Source organism: Salmo trutta, chromosome 29 (assembly GCF_901001165.1).
Source record: "Salmo trutta chromosome 29, fSalTru1.1, whole genome shotgun sequence".
Lineage (NCBI taxonomy): Eukaryota > Metazoa > Chordata > Actinopteri > Salmoniformes > Salmonidae > Salmo > Salmo trutta.
Window position 1 is genome coordinate 27663966 of NC_042985.1, and position 23855 is coordinate 27687820.

Consider the following 23855-nt stretch of genomic DNA (forward strand, 5'->3'; position numbering starts at 1 on the left):
GTAGTATATCCAGGGCTAGGAGGTGTCCCTCTTCAAATGATTTTAAAAAAACAACATTTTTTACATCTGACGAGTTTTCAGCTGGAGAGCGAAAGCCGCAAGACAGTCACTTTTTTCTCCCTGATTAGCAGTATGTCCGTGTCCACTAGTGCCAAGTCAGTGATGTGCAAACAGGCATGGACAGAACTGTCTGTCCTCAATGAGCTGTCTGGTATTTTTATCCATAGATTTGGTCATTAGAATGAAACAAACTGTATTTTGTAGATGGAAGCCATGATTCATTATTGTGTTGATATTCTCTGTGTTACTGTAGGACCTCCTGTATGTCATTTAGTTCATAGAAATGGGAATACTGCATGTTTGGAAGCAGGTTTCTATTTTGAGCTTTTGAACTTTGGCAGTGACTTTTGGAAATCCATTGTTGTCCAGAAATGAAGACAATCATTATCCCAGGATCTATCTATAAACAATCAGTTAGTATGGCATGCTGTATTCGTTTTTCAGCAAGTAAAAATGCTTTCCATGAAAGTTCAAACACATCTATTCTTACATTGGAAATGTTACAATGCATTATCTAATGCCAAATGTTTCAATCTGTAAGTCAGTGATTTGAAGTAAAATAAATGCAATGAAACCCATTCTGTAGAAAACCAGTGATTGTTGCAGGCTGGTTAATTGACTGTCTCCCTAATTATCTTCCTCATGCCCTATATGAACTAGTCTATTCCCTCTGTGATTATTCTGAAGAAGGCCATTGAAAGCCGAAACATCAACATTTTAAACTTACCTAATAAAACTAATATTTTTTTATATGGTTAGGGAGGGTTGTCCCTTTTCCTGTCCAATATTTGACTGTTTAAACAATTTGTCCACTGTTCCATAAAGCCATCTGTTAAGGATTCTACACTTCTAAAGGCCGTGCGATGACATCAGACTCAGTATGTTTTCTCTGTACCTCCTCAGATTGGGCAGGACCATGGGGGCCAGGCTGTGGGTTTAGCCACTGAGACAGCTGGGGGAGAGCGAGAGAGGAGGAAAGGCAAGCCAGCACCAGCCAAGCACCCTGCACTCCTGGTGGGGAAGATGGGGGAGACAGAGGAGGAGAAGGACCAGGCAGGGAAGCTGTTTGAGAATTTCATCCAGGCCTCTACCTGTAAGGGCACCCTGCAGTCCTTCAACCTCCTGTGCAGGCTGCTGGATCTAGACCCTCAGGACCATGAGACATTCTACTGTAGTCTGAAGACCAGGCTCACCTCCTGGAGGGCCAAGGCCCTCTGGACCAAGCTGGACAAGAGAACCTGTCACAAGGAGTACAAGAGGGGCCAGGCTTGTGTGGGCACCAAGGTAAGCAAACAGCCTCTCACCATGACATTCAAAGACCACTTGTTTTGTATCATACAGAGGTGTTGAATATACCTTTGGTATTATTGGTACACTGTAGACAGAGCTCTGTTGCATGGAAGTCTTTGGAGACAAAAGAGACAAAGAACTCCAAGACCATCAGTGTGAAAATTGTCTTGACAGTGCACAGTGCACACCCTACAGTAGTTTGAAATAAGATCCCAATATATTCATGTGGAAGTAATATTTATGAATGTTATGCATTTCACTTCTCTTTGTGTAGCTGTGAGTTGTATGACTGGTCTGACCCATTGGCTTATGATTAATCCGGATTCAAGTCACAATAGTGAGGTGTGACTGATTCTCTGCATTTTTCCCAGCTGTAATCGGTTTTAGACAATCGGTAGTTTGTCCTTCCTTAGTAGAGAAGTGCTCTGTCATAGGGAGGGTAGTGACTTAGGCAACGTCATGGTCATCACTTTAAACTGCACCTGTCAGGACACATTAAATCAGCTACTGTCCTTTACTGCAGCTGACGCATATAAACAGCTGAGAAAGTGTGTTCTTCTGGTCAGACAGAAATCGAAGTTCATCTCAGAGCACACACACACACACACACACACACACACACACACACACACACACACACACACACACACACACACACACACACACACACACACACACACACACACACACACACACACACACACATGCCCACAATCAAACAAACACACACAGACACTTAAGGCGTCAGCATGCTTCAGTTCGGTTGGTGCCAGTTCGAACTCACCTAGGCGAACCGAACAAGCGTGCTCACATAGTCCCTTGAAAAACTAGAAAAAAAGTGGCAAAGGTACTGTTTGTACATTTTGAGACCCCATAGCCAGTATATACTTCCTCAAAATAGTTAGAATTAATCTAAGATAACTCAACAAATCTGTCATTAATTTTGACGTTTTTGCAGAGGATGACTTGGGCAATTTTACATCAAACTAAGATGTTTGGTTGCAGATGCAGTATTTTTCTAAATGTGCCCAAACAGCCGAAAACCCCCTCCAAAACGAACCAAAAAACACCACAAAATGTCATCATAATATATTCACAATCTCTTCCGAACTGTTTCGGCTGGAGAGCATGCCAGTGCCTTTACTGTAACTTACTCCCTCCCCTTTACTGTAACTCACTCCCTCCTGCACTATCCTTATTCCTCCTCATCCACAGCTCTACAGAGTCTTGCCTCTTACAGCAGCCTCAATCAGTCACCAGAATGCTTTCATAACACACATCCACAGACAGAATCACTCAGCAAGTGTGATTATTTTCCTTGGTTCTACTGAGGGGGCTGTGTTCTTTATTGGGCCCTCCTAAAAGGTTGGAACCATGCCCAGATTGTTATTAAAGTGTGTTTTAAGTTATCCAAAATAAGACAGGTTTTACAAGTTCTCTCTGATACCAGCTATAAACCAGCTTGGAACACCATATACCCCCTTGATCTGAGAGTATGCCATGATTAGGTGCTATTCCAGTTCTATTGAACCTTTCATTAAAGTGTCTGATTGTCTTTAGTCCCATGCCAAAGAGTTTCAGCTAGGTTTCCTCAGTCTGACAAGCCACAGGACAGCGTAGAATGGTCTTATTTATCAAAGTAATAAAACAGATGTACAGTCTCTTGGTTCTGGGTAATTAACCATACTGTTGGTACAGTAGGAGAGACGTCAGTATTTGATTTACGCTGGCTGTGTGGATGGAAACAGGAACGCCCTTGTAATAAAATTGAGGCTAGAATTAAACTTACCCTCACTTCTTACGTTTCAAGTCTGTTTACAGAATTGGAGATTTAAGGAGTAAAATAATTGACGGACATCTCCCACAGATAGTGGTACAGCATGTGGCTCTCCTGTTGTGATTAATTGCGGCCCACCTGCCACAACTTGATAAATGACTTTACTTTACTTTCTTCACTAGGAGTGGATGGCTTAAGCGATGAGTTAGGGATTGGTGGTGGTTCACAGGGAATAATAATATGATAACATTTCTCACCCAGCCTCCAAATGCCTGCTGGAGCTACAATCTGTATAGGATATGAAGTCATCCCCAGTTTGTTACTGCATACAGCTGGCTATAATGCTAACGACACACACGTACTGTTGGTTTCTTCTATATACGTTTTTAATGAGGAACACAATGAAGGCCCACATTTTTATTTTTTTAAAATACGAAGCAGATACACTGAACAGAATGGTCAGAGAACATATGTTACTGGGCTTAAGCTCTTTCACTGATTATGCTGTTAAATGTAAGCGCTTTAGGCCTATTGAAGTGGCTTCCTGAGCCCGAGATCTGACGAGCTTATTTTATTAGTATCAGAGTTGCTTTGTGCTCGTCTCATCTGAGAGGTCTGGAGAAGTGAGCTGGAGTGGGAAGAGGCCCAGTGAGAGAGACGGTTAGTTTTCCAGGGCGGTGCCGCTGTCCAGTGCCAGATTCTATGGAAACTATTTGAACCGGCTATGTCCTGAAGGTGAGCTCCTGACCTGCAATTCAGCGCCAGTATACCTCAGCAAAATACAGACACTGTTTTCTATTAAGAGACTGATTTGTCTGTTCTCTGCATTTTTAAGCATTATAATTATCAGGCAATGAAACTCCACATTATGACACATACTCTCATTGCAATAATAGCCTAGTTAAATCATATGGCAAATAGCATGATAATTTGTAGTCTCAGTTGTGCAAACACAAAGCTCCTTGAGCTCGGTAATATGTTTGGAATGGTTTTGCATTCATGAAATGCCTTCAATCATAAGTGCTACATTTCATTTCCTTTTTCTTATGTGAACTGTTATGCCTGTATAATGTTGGCACATACCTCATGTATGAAGCACATGGAAACGTTTTCATTATATTATTGTTTATTACCCTGTTATTCAGTTCCCCAGTCTCCTGCCTTTTAGACTAAACTACAGCAAAGACATGAACTCTTTACTTCACAACCCACTGAATGCGGGTTAGAATTAAAGACAGAACAACTGTTTTTTTTAAGGATTATTTCCCCCCTCATTGTAGAGGAGCTCTCCTTTATAACAGGTTGTCTTTGTCATGCTCGTAAATCTCACCCTAGATGGCCCATCATTGAACAGTGTGTCATCAACATTTCCATGCTTGGCATCCTCCCTTGACAATCGTGACATCTTGACAGATGGACCTATTTTCTCTTAATTATATGGTTTGATACTGTGGAAAATTGTGCATTCACTGAGCAAATAATTCACTGTATGGAACCTTCTACGGTATGATTTGAAAGTTCAGAGACACAGTGTGCCCTCCTTGCCTGTTTCTCAGGCCTATTTCATGCCCAGACAGGAGTATTGCTCCTTTTCTCCTGTTCTAATTCCCATCGAGTCCCAGATGGCTGTCTGCGAGGGTTGCCAGTTCATGTTGTGGCTCTCCCGGTGGTCTCTCTCAGTTGATTGAGTACCTTAAGTCTGACGTTTTGTCCTAAAACAGCGTGAGCCACCATCGTGCGCTGGGCCAAGCTAGTGAGGCATCACATCATGTCTGCAGGTGCACAGGCTCCGCTCGCTCGCTCACTCACACAGTCAGTTTGTTTTACTCCGGTGAAGCCAGAATAAGCATGTGTGTTAAGGAGCTCCACTCAGCCCAGTGTTGGGGGGGTGTTCCTGTCACTCTAACCTGGCTGACCTGGTGAAGTGGCTGGACAGCATGTACACACTAGAGACCACCAGTCAGCTAATGTCTTAGACCTTAGAGGACATACTATACTCCTTAAAGAGATATAGCTGTAGAGTTTAACGAGTCATTTGTATTCATTCAAAAATAGTGCAGTTAAGGAGGATAATGTTTGGTTCAGCAGTATCCTATAGTCTTGAGCTCTATAGATTGATCAGGATTCCAGGAGACAATAATTGCCAACTGCCTGACATTGTGTCCACTTTCCATTTTGATAAGCATGTTTGAGTTGGCCTCCAGTCTACATTCTGCATGATGTGAGTATGATAAACTGTGTACGTGACCAATAAACTTTGATTTGATTTTGATTGACAGCTAATAGGGCTCCAGGTGCAGTAATGTAATGAACGGGAGAGAAGTGAAAGGTGAGTCGGGGGGGTGGGGATCTTCCACTCCTGGTGAGGGTGAGCGGGTGAGGTCACAGGTGGGGGACAGACAGGAAGTAGCTGTGGTCTGACTCAGCAGAACTGCAGTGGGCCCTCAGGAAGCCCTCCCATCTGCGATAACACAGCACCGCATAGAAACAGGAAAAACAAACCACTCATCTCTCATAGCACCATAGAGACAGACTAAAACAAAAGTAGTGCTTTGATAGTGATTATCTAGTTCATATCAGGTTTGATAATACCCCACATTGTGGGATGTGTGGTTAGGCACATCTGAATAAACTGAGCTAATGTTGTTCTGTGTTTGTGAATAAGGCATTGTTCCATATGTTTTTTTCTTTTTCCTCTGTGGCGGTGGATGCTTAACACACCTGGCACGTCTCAGTGACTGTCTGATTCTCCTGACAATGGTTAAAGAGCCCATTCACTTTAATCACTCCTCGTGATGAAAAGAACTGGGCCAGGCCTGTTCAGACACAGCCACGTGCAGCCACCTGGGTTTGGCTAGTATACCTGATGAGTATTGAATACCTCATACTCTTACCCCTAGGCTGCTAATGTTATGTTCTCCTTCGCCTTCTGATGACACCCTGCAGCAGACTCACACACGCAGAATGAGAAAACAGAATGACTAAAGCCCAATATTATTTTTATTGCTGGGAGCAGCGGTACCATTTATGGTGCTGTCTGGGCAGCTGGCACGTTTAGCTCTGTAAACAGCACCCTGGGAGGGAGGGAGGGAGGGAGGGAGGGAGGGAGGGAGGGAGAGAGAGAGAGAGAGAGAGAGAACTAGAGAAAAAGAGAGAGAGAGAGTATACCCCATTCAGCACATAGCTACAGTATACAAACATGATAAGGCTCCCGAAGCTGGGGCTGAAACACGACTGTGTCACAATATTGACCGGATTGACACCCCCTGTGAGTTCCTGTGGCTCTTCAGGCAAACACACAGGGCGACAGGAAGTGAGTCCTGCTGTTCAAATATACTGCTGGCCCTTCCTGCACACAGGGGGGGTTTAGAGGTCAGGTGTGTGGGTTGACTGGACTGGGGAGGAAATAAGGGATCTAAAATGAAAAGGTCACAGTGGGCTGAGATGGCTGAGCCTGGTTGAGAGAGGCTCTGATTGGTTATAAGGTTAAGGAAACAGGAAGCCGCCCAACTCGTTGGCCACTGCAGGGGCTACTGTCTGACTCAGGAGTGGTTGGATGATGAGATGATTCCTCAGAAGAACTAACACTCCCAAAAAGTTCCTTCTCATCCTTTCTAGAAGGCTGGATGAAGTCATGTTCTCACCACACATTCTCAGAAGGATCCTTTAACCCAAAATTACTGACTTCATGCATATTTGAGTAGGCAGATGAGTGAGGCAGATGCATGAATCATGTCTTTGATATGACTAGGCTGTAACAAGGATCTACGGTTGAGGTAATGACACATACTCTCCCAGCGCTGGGTCAGAGTAACACACAACATACTGTCACCATAAACATCCACCCCAGGCACTTTACTTGGCAATATACAGTAAACACTCAACTCATCCCCTCATATTTAATCTGCTATTGAGTATGTCTACAGGTTTAAACAATGATTCTATTTTCAGTAAGTATTATTTATTATGGTGATAAGGTACAGTATATGATCTCTTCGGCAGGCATATGGTTATGATGCACACATGTATTGTATTTTGTGTAACAGAAATGTGACTATGAAATACAATTTTGAGTCCTTTCTTTGCACTCATAATGATAACGGTGTCCCTCTGTCATTCTTGTCCCTGCAGTGCCTGATCATCGGGGGAGGCCCATGTGGCTTGCGGACGGCCATCGAGCTGGCTCTTCTGGGGGCCAAGGTGGTGGTGATTGAGAAGAGGGACACCTTCTCCAGGAACAATGTGCTGCACCTGTGGCCCTACACCATCCACGACCTCAAGGGCCTCGGGGCCAAGAAGTTCTACGGCAAATTCTGTGCTGGAGCCATAGACCACATCAGTAAGTACTTTTACATGTGGGGTAAACATCTCATCAGGAAACCTTTCCGCCCGTACAGCCATAACAGTTGTTATTAATAACAGCCATTTCCCATAGCCCGACATGTACTTACTTTTGCAATGGAATATTTTGCTTATTGATATTGTTAGATTCAGCGTATGATTATGCTATTGTATCCTATTCCCCTCCAAAGCTATTTTTTGTCTGGTAGCCTTGATACTGCCAAGCCCTTCCATTGCATAATGTCAAGGTTGTGAGCCATAGAAGGTGAACCTTCCATCTGCTCTTAGCTACAGAGATACAAAGCAGAGCTGCCAACTGCTGGTGTTGAAGGCAAATCTTTCTACAGCTCTCAAGTGACAGAGGCCAAAGGCCAAGTTTTGTTGTGTGTATAATGTGTAAATGCATGGATGCCTGTGCAGTGTGCATGTACTAGGTACTGTATTAGATAAGGCAGAAAATACACCTGGGGTTCTTGCATGGTTCTAAGAACTCCTGATTCTTGTCTGTGTTTGCCAGGTATTCGTCAGCTCCAGCTCATGCTGCTGAAGATCGCCCTGCTCGTAGCTGTGGAGTTCCATGTCAATGTGGAGTTTGTCAAACTGCTGGAACCTCCAGAGAACCAGGAGAATGATGGTGAGTGACAACCCACTTACAGGCCGTCACTTACAGTAGCTGTATGTCCATTGAACTCCATCAACATTGGCCTAGTACCCATCAACCCATCATCCCTGCTCCTTCCTGCTAACCATTAAGGGTCTTTTGGATGTAGTTCAGGGGTTCAGGCAAGGGCTAGGTTACATCATTTGGTACCAGACTTCCAAAATCTGGTTGAAGGGCTTCATGCAATGCATTTGGAGAACATCAACAGTGCACCTTAACATGAGCCTTGCATCAGCAACAGTCAGTAAGACTGATACAGATGGTTTTAATTTGAGCAGCAGGAAAATAATCATGCAGCAACAGGAAATGTGAATTGTTATGTGGATTACAATTAATGGACATTTTTGTAGAGTTTGATACATTATTCTAAAGGAAAAATCAAGTCTGAAATTTCGAAGTGGAAATGACAAACTTCAGAAGCCTTTTGAAAAACCTCAAATACACCACAAGTTTAAAATGTCCTGCATTGCAGGAAAGTTCTCCTGCAACAGGGTGATCAAATTAAGATCCTACATCTGTATGTGGCTGCCCAGAGGATCCCAACACAGTAGATTCTCTCCCACACCATAGCATTCTGCTGCTTTACATCACTGTACCTTGAGCTACAGGGAGTTACTGAAGTCCATAACTAGTACCTGTTGGAGTAGTTCTGCCTCCCCATTCAACAGTGTATCTCCTTGGCAACCAGCAGTAAACAGCAGCACTGTAACAGCAGTGCACTGATCACCCTTTATTTTATATTTGCATTGCCATGGAAATCAAGATGTTTAAAAGTAATAATCATTGCTTCGCCATTCCTATTCAGCTGCTAATGGTTAGCAACCTCCCCAGATGCTAATGTTATTTTATGGTTGCTGCTGAGCAGAGCACACAGTAAATTCAGTGAGCAGAGCAGACCTAGTGGCTTTGTTTAAGGAGCAGCAGAGCCAAATTACGGCCATGGAAGTTAATTAAGAGCTGATTAGCCAGTGTAATTACAACCGTGCCACCTCGGCTAAGTTCTTATAACAGTACAGTACTAGCTGCTTCAAGATGTGAACACTGCGGGGTGTGTGGTGATGTGGCGCCGAGCTGAAAGGCTGGCTATCTGAAATACCTCTACACTTGACCCCCCTCCCTCCTACAGAGCTTTGCTGATTGGACTCCTGGACTGGAGGTCATTAGCTATCCCATGTGGCCTCGACAGCGACGTCAACCAACTGATAAAAACAAGAGTCTTTACTAAATTTGGATACAGAATGGTCCCCTTACATTTGCTGTCACAGGGTGCTCGGTGTCCTTGCCATGATGGAATGCGTTTTTGACATGGTGATATTACACAGCTGATAGACAGCCAATCCAACGTTGCTGGGGTCTCACACTGCCTCTGTGGCTGACATCATTCCCCACATTTGATCCACTACGTGCTAAAATGTTGTGATGTATTATATACTGTAGATGGCTAATGCCCTGGTATCGATTATACAGTACAAGTGAGACTGACATTTTTATTTATTTCTTTTATTTGTTATTTAACCAGGCAAGTCAGTTAAGAACAAATTCTTATTTACAATGACGTGCTAGGAACAGTGGGTTAACTGCCTTGTTCAGGGGCAGAACGATAGATTTTTACCTTGTCAGCTCGGGATTCGATCTAGCAACCTTTCGGTTACTGGCCCAACACGCTAACCACTAGGCTACCTGCCGCCCCACATTAGCACGGTATAGTCTGCTGAGCTAAATTACACAATGTGTGTGACCTCTGTGTCACCCTCTTTGTTGAGAGCTGTCAGGATCAGCAAACCATTTTCCCCACTGGTGTTGATAGGCATCATAAATATTGTTCCCCAGAAATAACAGGCCAAAAGTGCAACCAAGTAAATATTTTGTCGGTTTCTCTAGCCCATGTCCTCTCATTCTCTCTATCTGTGTTGAACTCTACCCGTTTGTATACTGATAAGTATGTTTGTTTGAGGTGTGTGTCCCTGTGAATGTGGAGCTGTACTGACCCTCTCTCCCCTCTTCTCCTCCCTTCCTGCTCTCTCTCCTCTCCTCTGTCTGTGTTTCAGGGCCTGGCTGGAGAGCTGAGATCAGGCCTGCCGATCACCCCGTGGCTAGTATTGACTTTGACGTGGTGGTGGGAGCTGATGGGAGGAGAAATACCCTGGAAGGTGAGAACTCTGGAGGGATGGGAGGGTGACGGGCTGTATCCATGCAGAGTATATCTACATACCGTTAATGACCTGACCCCAGACATAGGATATGGTGATATGGTACTGTATATGATATCATGTGATGACATCCGTGGAATGGCTCTCTCTGAGATTGCTCAATATGTTTACTTAACACTACTTGCTCCGAAGCTAAATTTAGCTCCAAGTTAAAATGCAGTTGGATGTTATCTGGAGCACCTTCAAACACAATTTCTATATTGAAAAGTATGTTTATGTTGCTTTGTTGACAGTAGCTTGTTTCAAATAATATCCAGGACACCTTTCACATATAATTATTTTGTCTGGTTAACAGCCTAACAACTGTAACTAAGAAACATACGATTGTTATTGGCTGCGGCCTTTGGCTACACAAAGAATCCATTTAAAAAAGCATAGTCTCATCCAAGAAAGTTAGAAAGCCATAAAATAAAGCTCACCTCTGTAAAACGATACCCTATGTCATTAATCTCTCCTTCAAAGGGCAAGGTTACACATGAAATCACCATATCTCTGTACCTTAATAAAAAAGATCTGGGACCCTGTTTGTGTAGTCATCTGGATGCTGTTCAACAGTTGATGCATGCATGTTGGACTCTCCCTCACAGATGCCTGTCATCCCCTCACCAATCCACATCAGATGCTTATTCCTAAAAAGGGCATTTTCTGTCTCCAAACAATGAGGCGTTTAGGTCATCGTCTGATGACGAAAAGCCTGAGGAAAACTTTCTTTTTAGAAGTCCTTCTACTTTTGAACTGCCATGCAAGCCCTGTCTGAGAGGAGGGTTAAATATACCGCAATCTGTTCTGTACCCAGCTAATTGTCTGAGAGGAATACAGCTGCATTGGAAAGAGTGATGTGAGGGGGGGAAATGCCCCAGTGAATTAGCAGTGACCGTAATGGAACATTTCTGTCTCATATTAAAATGCTACCTCCTCCTAGAAAAGCGTCTCTCAGAAGCTCATACATTATTTTGTAGGAGGAAGAGAGGCTGAACACATTAGAACATTCATCCTCCTTTCCTTCCTGCATCACAGGTCTAGAGGTAATGTTGATGTATTTTCTTTCACTAAAGGGCTTTGGTACAGAACCCTCCTCTTCCCCAGGACAGTTATAAGCATACTAACATGTGGCCTGTGGGACATACATCCTGGAGTGACATATCCTGGGTATTGGCTGTGGTTGGTTGCCTTTTCCAGGCTTTAGGAGCTTTGGTAGAGCTTTGACACCACAAAAATACTTTTAACAATTATATCACCATATTCTCTTTCACAAAGGCAAGGTTTTGCATGTCATTTAAAAAGTCTGTTTTTTATAAAACCGTAACTGTGAGAATAGCAGCAACAGGAACCCAAGTGAATAGCAGTCTGGCATTAAAAGTCTAAGCCCATGCTTCAGTCTATTTTAAGGCTTGTCTGCAGTTATGTTTGGCCCTGGATAGGACACAGAAAGTTAATATTAAATGAGCTTCTAAAATGTCTCCATTAAAAAAAAGAAGAAATTCAGGATCAGTGAGAGGATGGCATTAAACTTCAATGCAAGAAGCATTTCCCCAATGTTTCTATCTGAAGAAGAACTGATTCTGTTCCATTGTTGTAGATATCCTTAATAGCAGAAGTGTACGCAATTGCAGCCAATAATAGTACATATTGTAAAATCTCACTGGGAAAAAATGAGACTGCGCCTTCACTTACAATTGTCCAGTTCATGTAAGGAGTGGCTGCACTCTACTCCACCTGAAGTTGTGAAAGTTAATCAACCTGGAAAACATATTTATTAGATCATAACATTTTAGTACTGACCCAACTGTCCCGCCGAGGCTTTTGTTCCCCTGGTGATGTAAACAGTATCACCTCGGTAACAAGCCTCTCTGATCCTAAAATAACTGGCCTGTGATTACAGCTCAGTGCTAGATTTCCTCTGGATTAGTATGACTCCGCAGGCCTGGCCAGAGAACAGTAACATCTCATCTCTCTCTCTCTCTATCCCTCTCTCTCTTTCTCTCTCCCTCTTTCTCTCGCTCTCAGGGTTCAAGAGGAAGGAGTTCCGTGGTAAGCTGGCTATCGCCATCACAGCCAACTTTGTCAACAGGAACACCACGGCCGAGGCCAAGGTGGAGGAGATCAGCGGTGTGGCCTTCATCTTTAACCAGAAGTTCTTCCTGGACCTCAAAGAGGAGACAGGTGGGCCTGAGATCCCCAACAGTCAATGAGTCAGCCAGAGGAGCAGACTGCCCCTAGAATGCACTTAAATCCACACATTGTCAAACAACACCAATCTTCAACCCTGTCACTTTCATGGGGGGTTTTAACCTTCCTGTCTGTGTCTGTCATTTGTTGCAGGTATTGACCTGGAGAACATTGTGTACTACAAGGACAACACACACTACTTTGTCATGACAGCGAAGAAGCAGAGCCTACTGGACAAGGGGGTCATCATTCATGTGAGCAAACATTGTTTAGATCAGGGATCATCAACTAGATTCAGACGCGGGCCGATTTTTCTTGCTGTCTGAGGGTGTTGCGTTCAGATGTGTGTGTGAGAGAGGAAGAGAACTAGAGAGAGGGGGAGAGAGAAGAGGGGGGGGGAGTTAATAGAGGAGGGTGCCGGGTCGGAGGAATCTCATCCTTGGTGGTCTGCCAGCTGAACAGCCCATGAGCCGGGCGGGCACCACAATGACATCCATGAAAGCTAAGTGTTATAAACATCCCTAAAGGAGCACATATTTCACTGGCTTATGACTCCCTCTCAGCGCCTGCTCTCACTTCAATTGCCAGGGTTCTTCATGAGTCATCCCATGAATTCATTCATAAAGACAATGTGGGACTTTGAGACTGGCGTCACAGTACAATTTAAAGAGCATCCATCTTTAATGGTCCTCTAATATACGTGCTGAATAACTGTTATTACACCTAGGGTATCAATGTTGCATCTCCTTTTGCCTCTTTTACTTCATCCTTTTGGTCATGGTCTGTCATAAACACAATTCCCCTGACTTTGTCTCGTAGGACTACATAGACACAGAGATGCTGCTGAGCAGTGAGAATGTGAACCAGGAAGCTCTGCTGGGTTACGCCCGTGAAGCTGCTGACTTTGGCACCAACTACCAGCTTCCCACACTGGACTTTGCCATAAATGCCTGTGACCAGCCGGACGTGGCCATGTTTGACTTCACCAGCATGTATGCCTCGGAGAACGCAGCGCTGGTCAGAGAGCGCTTCGGACATCAGCTACTGGTGGCACTGGTTGGGGACAGCTTGTTAGAGGTGAGGAGGCTGTGACAACAGGGTTCAATCATGCTTTAAAATGGTTGGACATTTAATACTGCATGTTCAGCAAAATGTACTGTTATGCTGATGTTATGTGTCTGTGTGTACAGCCGTTCTGGCCAATGGGTACAGGGTGTGCGAGAGGCTTCCTGGCTGCTTTTGACTCAGCCTGGATGGTGAAAAGGTGGGCTGAGGGCAGGACCCCTCTGGAGGTGCTAGCTGAGAGGTCAGTGGTCGGCACACACACACACACACACACACACGCACGCACACACACACACACACACACACACACACACACACACACACACACACACACACACACACACACACACACACACACACACACACACACACACACACACACACACACACACACACACACACACACACACACACACACACACACACACACACACACACACACACACACACACACACACACACACACACACACACACACACACACACACACACACACACACACAAATACAAACACATACTAAATATATATATTTCTCCAGGGAGAGTCTTTACAGAATCCTGCCGCAGACAACCACTGAAAACATTGGCAAAAACTTTGAGCAGTACACCATTGACCCTGGGACTCGGTATCCCAACCTCATCTCGACCTGTGTCAGGCAAAACCAGGTACAAAGGCCGTTCTCAAGGATCACATTGCTTACTGCAGTATTCACTTTCTGCTGTCACCAATATCAGATTCACCCTTAACATTAACACAAGAAGGATGGACTGTGCTTGTCTTCTTATCTCTTCTTATCTATTCTTCTGCCTAAATCTCAGCTGTGTCTCTTTGTTATTTCTTCCAGGTGCGTCACCTGTACATCAATGGAGAGCTGCCAGTGAAGTCATGCTCTCTGGAGCGTAATGCTACAATACGTCGCCCTGTGAACCTGGCCAGACGAGGTGAGCCACACGATACAAGAGAGGCCAGAGAGACTGGAGTTGGGAGGCTTTAGTACAGTGTGTTTGGATACCGCTGTCTAGTATGGACTTACCTCTGATCCAGTGCATGGCTCCAACCCAAATATCTGCACCACTCATTCATTCAGTGGCAATTTACCCAAAGGTAGGAGAAGATAAGCCATTCCACTCTAGTTCTATTGAGTTCTCTCCCATTCCCTGTGCTCTGGGAGTGTTCTGAGACAGAGGCACACAGCAGTCTTTAAGGTGAGGCAGACCTTTTCTCTCGCTAACAGGAGTGTCAGACTGAGGACTGGCCCGCATTAATCTCTGCTTAGGAAATAAGTTTCCGTCTGAGGTTTGTTTTTTCAATGATCTATGGTGAGAGGGGAGTTTTGGTGAAGCCTCTTGACTGTGGACAGGGTCATATAGGGTAAAATGGGGCAATGGAAAACAAACATCTATGTTCTTCTTATTGGACCAACTTAGGTAGTGCCTCCCTTTTTCACGCCATTTTCTCCCTACTGAACACCTTGTTCCTGTCTGTGTGTGTAGAGTCGGAGATCAGGCCGGGCAGGCTGCTGACTTGGTGTCAGAAACAGACCGAGGGCTACAGGAACGTGAGCGTGACAGACCTGACCACCTCGTGGCAGAGCGGCCTGGCTCTCTGTGCTCTCATCCACCGGTTCAGATCCCACCTCATGTATGTAGAGCAAAACACTGCAACACACAACTAGCCTGTAAACTACCACAGTAAGACTGGCCTCATGTACCTTACTGTAACTGTAAATGACCTCCATGTGTGAGACTTCTTCATGTCACACCCTGGCATGTAGCACTTCGTCATTGTAAGTCGATAGACTGGCTCCTCATAAAATGCCTCTATGGTATATTGTGTAATGGGGAATTTCCTCATTAGGCTAACATTTACCTCAAGACACCAGTAATAGCAAAACTTCTTACACCCACACCGTAATATTGTCTCCTTCTGACGGTGTCTAATGTAAACTATGCCAGGCATGTAAGTATGTCAATGTATGTCCTGGTGTACTATCTACACACAAGCCCCTGCCTCTCACTCACAGACCGACTTTGTGTGAGAGTAAATGTAAGTGATGGGTGTGAATGACTTTTGAGCTTCATCGAAGAGCCTTTTTCCCGATGTCAGTTCTCTCTCTCTGTTACTGATAGGTGTGATGAAACAGAGCACACAGAAGACATAACCGCTTTTAGAGAAACCCTATAGTATGTGAAAGGGAGTTTGGAAAGCATAACTATGTATTACATGTCACACTCAGTATGTAGGGCAGTTTGTTATTTATGACTTCTTCTTTGTGATAAAGTGAGGGCTACACTGCTAGTCTAGTACTGTTTCATAACTTCTATGTTGACACCAGCTAAGTCTTATAAAGCCTTCACCTAGTTACCCACACAACATTACAACAACATCGCGTGATATCATTACAATCGGTTTCCCTCAGAGAGTTTGATTCGCTGAATGAGGAGGATTCGGCTAACAACCTTCAGCTGGCATGTGACGTGGCTGAGCGGGAGTTTGGGATCCGGCCCTTCACCACTGGGGAGGAGATGGCTGCTGGTCAGGAACCAGACAAGACGAGAATGGTCACCTACCTTTCCAAGTTCTATGAGCTGTTCCGCGGCACCCCTCTCCCCGTCTCAGGTACGCCTCACACCCCTCTCCCCATCTCAGGTACGCCTCACACCCCTCACCCCATCCCCCAGCAGACACGTGTGTCCTGAAGCCCCAGACTTCAGATTTCACTCCCGCGCGCGCACACACACACACACACACACACACACACACACACACACACACACACACACACACACACACACACACACACACACACACACACACACAGTAGCAGCCCTTTATATCATCAGGTCTTTTTAAAAGGCTCCTTACCATGTCAGAGTTATTTTTAAATGCAGCAGAAGCACTTCATTAGGAGGAGCGGACAGGGCGGAGAGACATGCTCCCCCTGTAGACACACACACTCACACACACACACATTCATGCTACACTTACATCACAACGGCTGCCACCAGACTCTCATTATTATTGCTAAATACTGCACAATTTAAATACTAGCACCCCTATCCCCCTTCCCCATAATGAGTGTAAATATTGGACTATAAATTGTGCCTTCCTGTATTATACTTATGGTAAAATATTTATTCTATTCTACTGAGCCATTTATTTGTTGTTCGTATTCTTATCATTTGTTATTTCTTATTGTTGTTGCATTGTTGAGAAGGAACCTGCAAGTAAGCATTTATTTGGACTGTGTATACCATGTGTAGCCCGTACATACGACTAATAACAAAATCTGATACTTCATACTTTAACACCTCGTCATTGTCACCCTCGAAGGCCCTACCACTCCACTGTGTCCACTGTATTAAAAGCCCAGCCTCTCACTTTTTTTGTTTTCACCGGGGCCATTTCTTTACATATCAAGCTGTCTCTGTCCTTAATGTAATTCATCCCTTTGCTTCTGGGCTGACCCCTGCTTTCTTTCAGATAAGTTATGTCTTTCTAGAGACACTTTAGCCGGTGTATAAGATGGTATGAGATTTCATCTAGCTTCCTTTGAAAGGAGTTCTGCGTTGCACAACCTTATCAGTCACATTGTCTGGCATGAGAGGAATGCACATCTGCCCAGCACAGTGCAGGTTACCTTACAGATAGTTTCTGAGTCTAGGATGCCTGGAGAGAAAACACTACACCTTACTCCCGTTTCTGGTCTGAGATGCCTAAGGTGAACAGAGCATATTATTGCCACAGGGACATCAGTTGTACTAGCTTTATGGTCTCTGAGAGGTCACATGATATGCCTCTATCCACAGTAAAGCTAGTTGCCCACATGACGGAATGAGGATGTACTATTTAGCAATAATTGTATACATTCTTATGATCTGAAGTGAAGTGTTCCCAGTATTGGTTTCCACAAAAAAGCCCTTTATTTATTAGGTGGCATTTCTCAGGAAAAGCAGATGGTCTTACCCCATCTGGTTCTTTCCAACACAATAATATTAGGTTTCTTTTAGACGTAATGTAAAAAAAACATTGGCCATTGCTTTTATTTGGCATTCATGGCTGAGCTCCGTGGATTATATCATACCTTTTAATGCATTCGTGTTTCATTGCAGATTCTAGAGGGGCCGACGAAAACAGTGAAGACTATCCTTCAAAGGCAGTCAGAAGTATGAACAAAGTTCTGAACTTGGTACCAAGAAAAAGGGTACCAAAGGTAATCACACTCGTCTCTCCAGGTGCCTGTCTGCCTTGATAACTACTGCAACTTGAGAGCCTTTTCAGCCTCCCTGTGTTATCATTTCAAAAGTCATTTCATTTGAATAAGTGGACTGTATTGGGGCCTTCCACAAGTTAAATGTATACAGCTCAAAAAAATAAAGGGAACACTTAAACAACACAATGTAACTCCAAGTCAATCACACTTCTGTGAAATCAAACTGTCCACTTAGGAAGCAACACTGATTGACAATAAATTTCACATGCTGTTGTGCAAATGGAATAGACAACAGGTGGAAATTATAGGCAATAAGCAAGACACCCCCAATAAAGGAGTGGTTCTGCAGGTGGAGACCACAGACCACTTCTCAGTTACTATGCTTCCTGGCTAATTTTTTGGTCACTTTTGAATGCTTTCACTCTAGTGGTAGCATGAGACGGAGTCTACAACCCACACAAGTGGCTCAGGTAGTGCAGCTCATCCAGGATGGCACATCAATGCGAGCTGTGGCAAGAAGGTTTGCTGTGTCTGTCAGCGTAGTCTCCAGAGCATGGAGGCGCTACCAGGAGACAGGCCAGTACATCAGGAGACGTGGAGGAGGCCGTAGGAGGGCAACAACCCAGCAGCAGGACCGCTACCTCCGCCTTTGTGCAAGGAGGAGCAGGAGAAGCACTGCCAGAGCCCTGCAAAATGACCTCCAGCAGGCCACAAATGTGCATGTGTCTGCTCAAACGGTCAGAAACAGACTCCAGGAGGGTGGTATGAGGGCCCGACGTCTACAGGTGGGGGTTGTGCTTACAGCCCAACACCGTGCAGGATGTTTGGCATTTGCCAGAGAACACCAAGATTGGCAAATTTGCCACTGGCGCCCTGTGCTCTTCACAGATGAAAGCAGGTTCCCACTGAGCACGTGACAGACGTGACAGAGTCTGGAGACGCCGTGGAGAACGTTCTGCTGCCTGCAACATCCTCCAGCATGACCGGTTTGGCGGTGGGTCAGTCATGGTGTGGGGTGGCATTTCTTTGGGGGGCCGCACAGCCCTCCATGTGCTCGCCAGAGGTAGCCTGACTGCCATTAGGTACCGAGATGAGATCCTCAGATCCCTTGTGAGACCATATGCTAGTGCGGTTGGCCCTGGGTTCATCCTAATGCAAGACAATGCTAGACCTCATGTGGCTGGAGTGTGTCAGCAGTTCCTGCAAGAGGAAGGCATTGATGCTATGGACTGGCCCGCCCGTTCCCCAGACCTGAATCCAATTGAGCACATCTGGGACATCATGTCGCTCCATCCACCAACGCCACGTTGCACCACAGACTGTCCAGGAGTTGGCGGATGCTTTAGTCCAGGTCTGGGAGGAGATCCCTCAGGAGACCATCCGCCACCTCATCAGGAGTATGCCCAGGCGTTGTAGGGAGGTCATACAGGCACGTGGAGGCCACACACACTACTGAGCCTCATTTTGACTTGTTTTAAGGACATTACATCAAAGTTGGATCAGCCTGTAGTGTGGTTTTCCGCTTCAATTTTGAGTGTGACTCCAAATCCAGACCTCCATGGGTTGATAAATTGGATTTCCATTGATTATTATTGTGTGATTTTGTTGTCAGCACATTCAACTATGTAAAGAAAAAAGTATTTAATAAGATTATTTCTTTCATTCAGATCTAGGATGTGTTGTTTAAGTGTTCCCTTTATTTTTTTGAGCAGTGTATAAAGACAGATCATTCTTCTAGAGTTTTTTTGAGATGGGCTCTTTTTAATTAGTTCACTTTCATGTTGAATCTTTTTACCATTGAGTGCAGTCGGACATATTTTGTCATATACTATGGCCTGTTTGTTTTCTTTCAGGATGAGAAGAAGCTAGAAGATACTGACCCAACGTACAAAAGGAGACGAAAAGTCTGCAGTTATTTGGAAGAGGTAGTTATTATCATCAAGCTACAATTTCATAATGACATTCTAAGCGCACCAATGTTAAATACAACAAAATACCATTTATTTTGGCCCTGATAACTCAAGTCACTATTTCTCATGACAGGCAACCAACTTCTCCAGTCAGAGTGCGTCTTGTGTGGGTGAGGGGAGGGAGGTGAAGGAGAACAAGGTCCGCTCCATGGCCAGCCAGCTCCTGTCCAAGTTTGAGGAGAGCAACCCCAGCTTCACCCTCCGGAGACAGGTCAGAACCACCAAGATATGTCCCCCATCCCCCCTCCTCAGGACTTTGTCAGTGTTGGACAGTGTCCTCCATAGCTTATACAGTACTGTAGTATGGTATAGTACCTGGCATGTTTGTTGTCAGATGCTTTATACCACAGTGTGCTACAGAACAGAGGCGTCCCTACAGACACCCTAGTTGGATTCCAGGCTGTATCACAACCGGCTGTGATTGGGAGTCCCGTAGGGATGCGCACAATTGGCCCAGTGTCGTCCGGGTTTGGCCGGTGTAGGCCGTCATTGTAAATAAGAATTTGTTCTTAACTGTTTGGTGAGATACTTAACTTATCTTGCAAGTCACTTTCTCTCTTTTCTTCCTTTTCTGTCTTTCTACTACCCTTTTTCCTTGGCTTTGATTCTGGCTGACAAACCCCATCAGTCTCAGTGTGATTGGGGTTCTGGGAGGGCCCCTCGGCCGCGCTCCATAGACATGACTGAGACCCCACGCTTCACCAACCTCAGGCAGCAGACCCCACTCAACCCTCCCCCCAAGACACAGGTAGAGGACTGGAGCAGGCCTGGTCAACATACTGTAATACACACACATACCCACGCTAATACACTCTGCAGAACACACACTGTCACTCAGTTTTGGTATACACTCACTCACAAACCAGTCATCACCTACCTGGAGTGAGATTGTTTAATGCTCCCTGTGGGTTGGAAATGAAAAATAAGCCCCCCAGTGAAGTAGATTCACACGATAAAGAAAAGCATGGGGCATAAATCTCCCTCCTATTCTCTCCAGCTGTTAAACTACTGGAGCCTGTTAGCTGCAATTGCTTCTTGTTTTTTCATCAAGCTCACCCTGATTTGATGGAAAGCCATAGAACTGCAGCTCACATGTGCTGTGTGTTTCCAGTTTCAGTCTGCAACCTGTGCCAAATATGCAGCTGAGTGCATCGCTCGGCCCCCACCACAGCCTCCTCCCAAACCCAAGCTCTCTCCCCAGCTCCAAGCCCAGCTTCAGTCTCAGCACCAGCCCCAACCCCAGTTCCAGCCCCAACCTAAGCTCCAACCCCCGTCCATCCCAAATCCCACACTCAGGAAGGTCAGACAGGCTGATCAGACATGTGCTCAGACGCAACCCCAGATGCAGCCTCAAAAGCCGGAGAGCACAGAGTACCCTGGCTACTCTCCCTCCTGCCACTCAGCAGTCCTAGCCATGTCTAGAATGCTCCAACGCCTTCAGGAAGTGGAGGAAAAGATCACCCAGGTGACCTATTCCCCTCTCCTTTCCTCTCCTTTCCTTTCCTCTCCTCTCCTCTCCTCTCCTTTCCTTTCCTTTCCTCTCCTCTCCTCTCCTCTCCTCTCCTTTCCTTTCCTTTCCTCTCCTTTCCTTTCCTCTCCTTTCCTTTCCTTTCCATCTGTCTGTTACTCTTTGTCTGCTCTGTCTTTTTTTATTGTTATTGCCACCTACTGTGTGATCATATAAGACATCCTTTTTAGGAAAAGGCTGAATATGAATGTTGAGATAATCATCGTGATTCTACATTTAGCATTGTATAGCACATAGTCAGCTGGTGAAGTCAACCCCTAATCATCCACACTGACCACAATGGCAAGAACAGACCCACATCCCTGCCAGAGACAAAGAGGCACAGAGGCTGCTGACTGGCAAGTTTAGCCAGTGGGCTGCCCTTGTGGCCTTGTTCTGTGCCAGGCCTCTGTGTCTGTCTGTCTCAGTCTGGGTCTCAGTCTGGGTCTCAGTCTGGGGCTCAGTCTGGGTCTCTGTCTGGGTCTCTGTCTGGGTCTCTGTCTGGGTCTCTGTCTGGGTCTCAGTCTGCTGTTCCAGGAGCACAGGTATAAGAGTGGAGTCATCTCTGCTGGTGTGTCAAATTAGTGTTATAAACACTGCCACTCTACTCCACACAGCAACACTATTGTTCCCCACCACCCAATAAACAATGGGAAAGCAGGACCAAAGTCCACTTATCATGCTTGATCAATACCTTTGACATTTTAGTCATTTGGCAGACGCTCTTATCCAGAGCGATTTACAATAATGAGTGCATACATTTCCTACTTTTTTTTCTCCGTACATTATAACTGATTTGGGAGTTTATAACTACTATTCAGACTCATTCATCAGACAGGGAGTATGTGGTACTGTGTTGCGGGTGCAGCTTTCTCTTTCTGATGCCTGTTCTTTGTCTCTGTGTCTCATGGTATGTGTCCTGCAGAAGAAAGCTCAGACCCAGAATGCTAGAGAGTTTCACAATAAAAGTATCAAGGAGAAAGCGGTCCACCTGAGAGCACTGTTCTCTGGGGATGTGACCTCTACGTCCCAGGTGACTATCTGACCCCTGTACTCTGACCCCTCACCTCTCCCGTCCCTCAGTGTGTTTGTCATGTTGCACGCTCGGTCTTGTTTGGCATTACTGTTGCTGCACAGAGTTCATATAATCCTCCCTGTGTTGAAATTCAACATCCATCATCTCCAGAAGCATTACCTTTTTGGCGATGTCTTCATCAGCTGCTCAGAGTCTATAGCAACAGAACACAGCCAGCGCAGGTGATTTCAGGTTATTGTAGGACACAGTGTTCTGTTATACAGATGTCGGATCTTTATTTGAGACAGTTTGCTAAAACAGGAGAATAATCCTGCAGCAACAGGAAATTTGAATTATTATGTGGATTATAATTAATGGCCATTGTTTTTTTTGTTGTGTTGATACATTTTTCGTTAGGTCGAAGAAAGTCTGACATTTTAAAGTGGAAATTACAAACTTTAGAAACCTTTTTAAACCTTGAATACATTACAAGTTTGCATTTCCTGCTGTGCAAGAAAATTCTCAGCAACAAAGTGATCAAATTAAGATCCTACATCTGTAATTTATATCGCCTTCACTGTCTGTCAATATATGACTGTTTACGTTGTGGGTTTCAACAAGGCTTTTTTAAAACAATATAACGCCCTATGAAAACACATCAGGCAATTCGTTGTTTAAGCAGAAATCATCGTGATTGTATACTCCCACTGAGACAGACCTGCAGAAGAGAGCTCAGGCTGAAAACTAGGTAGCCTCCTCTCTCAGCTCTGTCTGTGATGGTAATTCACCTACTCTGTGTGCTCAGAGACTCAGAGGGTTTCAGCATGGACACTGTTGAAAGGTTGCACTGGGTTCTCTGTGCTTCACTGGAAGAGGCTGCAGTCATCAAGCAAGGTGTTTAGTGCTGGAGTAGTCATCATACTGCAATTTCCATTACAGAAAAAGGTATTTCCATGGTATTTTATCATCAAAAAAGATACTGCTCACCTTCTTTAAATGAGTTTCCATCTCAGTGGAAACCAGGGTAAGCTGTTGTGTTGAGGCTCAGCAGGTTGGGGTTTAGTTAATACTATGATAGGATAGTGCCACGGAATACCTTTGCTTAAAGCCTATCCCCCTGTGCACGCCAGTTCTCATTGTAACTTATATCTAATTACTAACACTCAAAGCTCTCCTTTAACAATCTCTCCCTCTCTTTTCATTTGCAAATCTCCTCTGTCCCATTCCTCACCTAGCCTGATTCTGATAAACAGGCCATTCCCTCAGTGTCTGATCCCATCCTCCCTAACCCCAGTCCAGAAGTCACCTCATTATACCTTTACCCAGAAATCACCCTTTCTACCTTCTCACCTCCTCATCCCTATTCCTCGTTCTCATCCTGTCTGCCCCAACCTCAGGTAAAGAATAACCACATCCATGTCTGTCTCACTGTCTTGTATGTGTCCCTATCACTGTGTGTCATGCTACAACCTTTGTGATCATTCAACATTTATCATGAAGAAATACACATTTTATCTATATCACTCTGAGTTTCCATTTCAATGGAATGCAGTGTCATGGAATACCAGGCGCTTTA

At 44.8% G+C, this 23855-nt stretch overlaps 1 protein-coding gene across 12 annotated transcripts in view; it reads left to right on the forward strand.

Moving 5' to 3' along the window:
* Nucleotides 1–23855, forward strand: part of mical2a (microtubule associated monooxygenase, calponin and LIM domain containing 2a) — a 45141-nt gene that overhangs the window by 14881 nt on the left and 6405 nt on the right. For 5 of the 12 annotated variants that reach the window (XR_003870465.1, XM_029721561.1, XM_029721565.1 and 2 more), the window contains exons 2-20: nt 964–1344; nt 7259–7466; nt 7986–8102; nt 10178–10279; nt 12347–12502; nt 12662–12762; nt 13328–13585; nt 13699–13814; nt 14113–14239; nt 14419–14515; nt 15068–15215; nt 15994–16193; nt 17687–17787; nt 19641–19712; nt 19831–19968; nt 20386–20505; nt 20869–21222; nt 22190–22297; nt 23515–23676. Coding sequence is in view for 11 of the 12 variants with exons in the window: in XM_029721561.1 (XP_029577421.1) it covers nt 1084–1344; nt 7259–7466; nt 7986–8102; nt 10178–10279; nt 12347–12502; nt 12662–12762; nt 13328–13585; nt 13699–13814; nt 14113–14239; nt 14419–14515; nt 15068–15215; nt 15994–16193; nt 17687–17787; nt 19641–19712; nt 19831–19968; nt 20386–20505; nt 20869–21222; nt 22190–22297; nt 23515–23676 (2946 nt within the window). In the remaining variant the exon portion in view is untranslated. Of the gene's footprint in view, nt 1–963; nt 1345–7258; nt 7467–7985; nt 8103–10177; nt 10280–12346; nt 12503–12661; nt 12763–13327; nt 13586–13698; nt 13815–14112; nt 14240–14418; nt 14516–15067; nt 15216–15993; nt 16194–17686; nt 17788–19640; nt 19713–19830; nt 19969–20385; nt 20506–20868; nt 21223–22189; nt 22298–23084; nt 23783–23855 lie in introns of those variants that run through there. The other 7 variants (XM_029721564.1, XM_029721568.1, XM_029721569.1 and 4 more) reach the window with 4 other exon arrangements.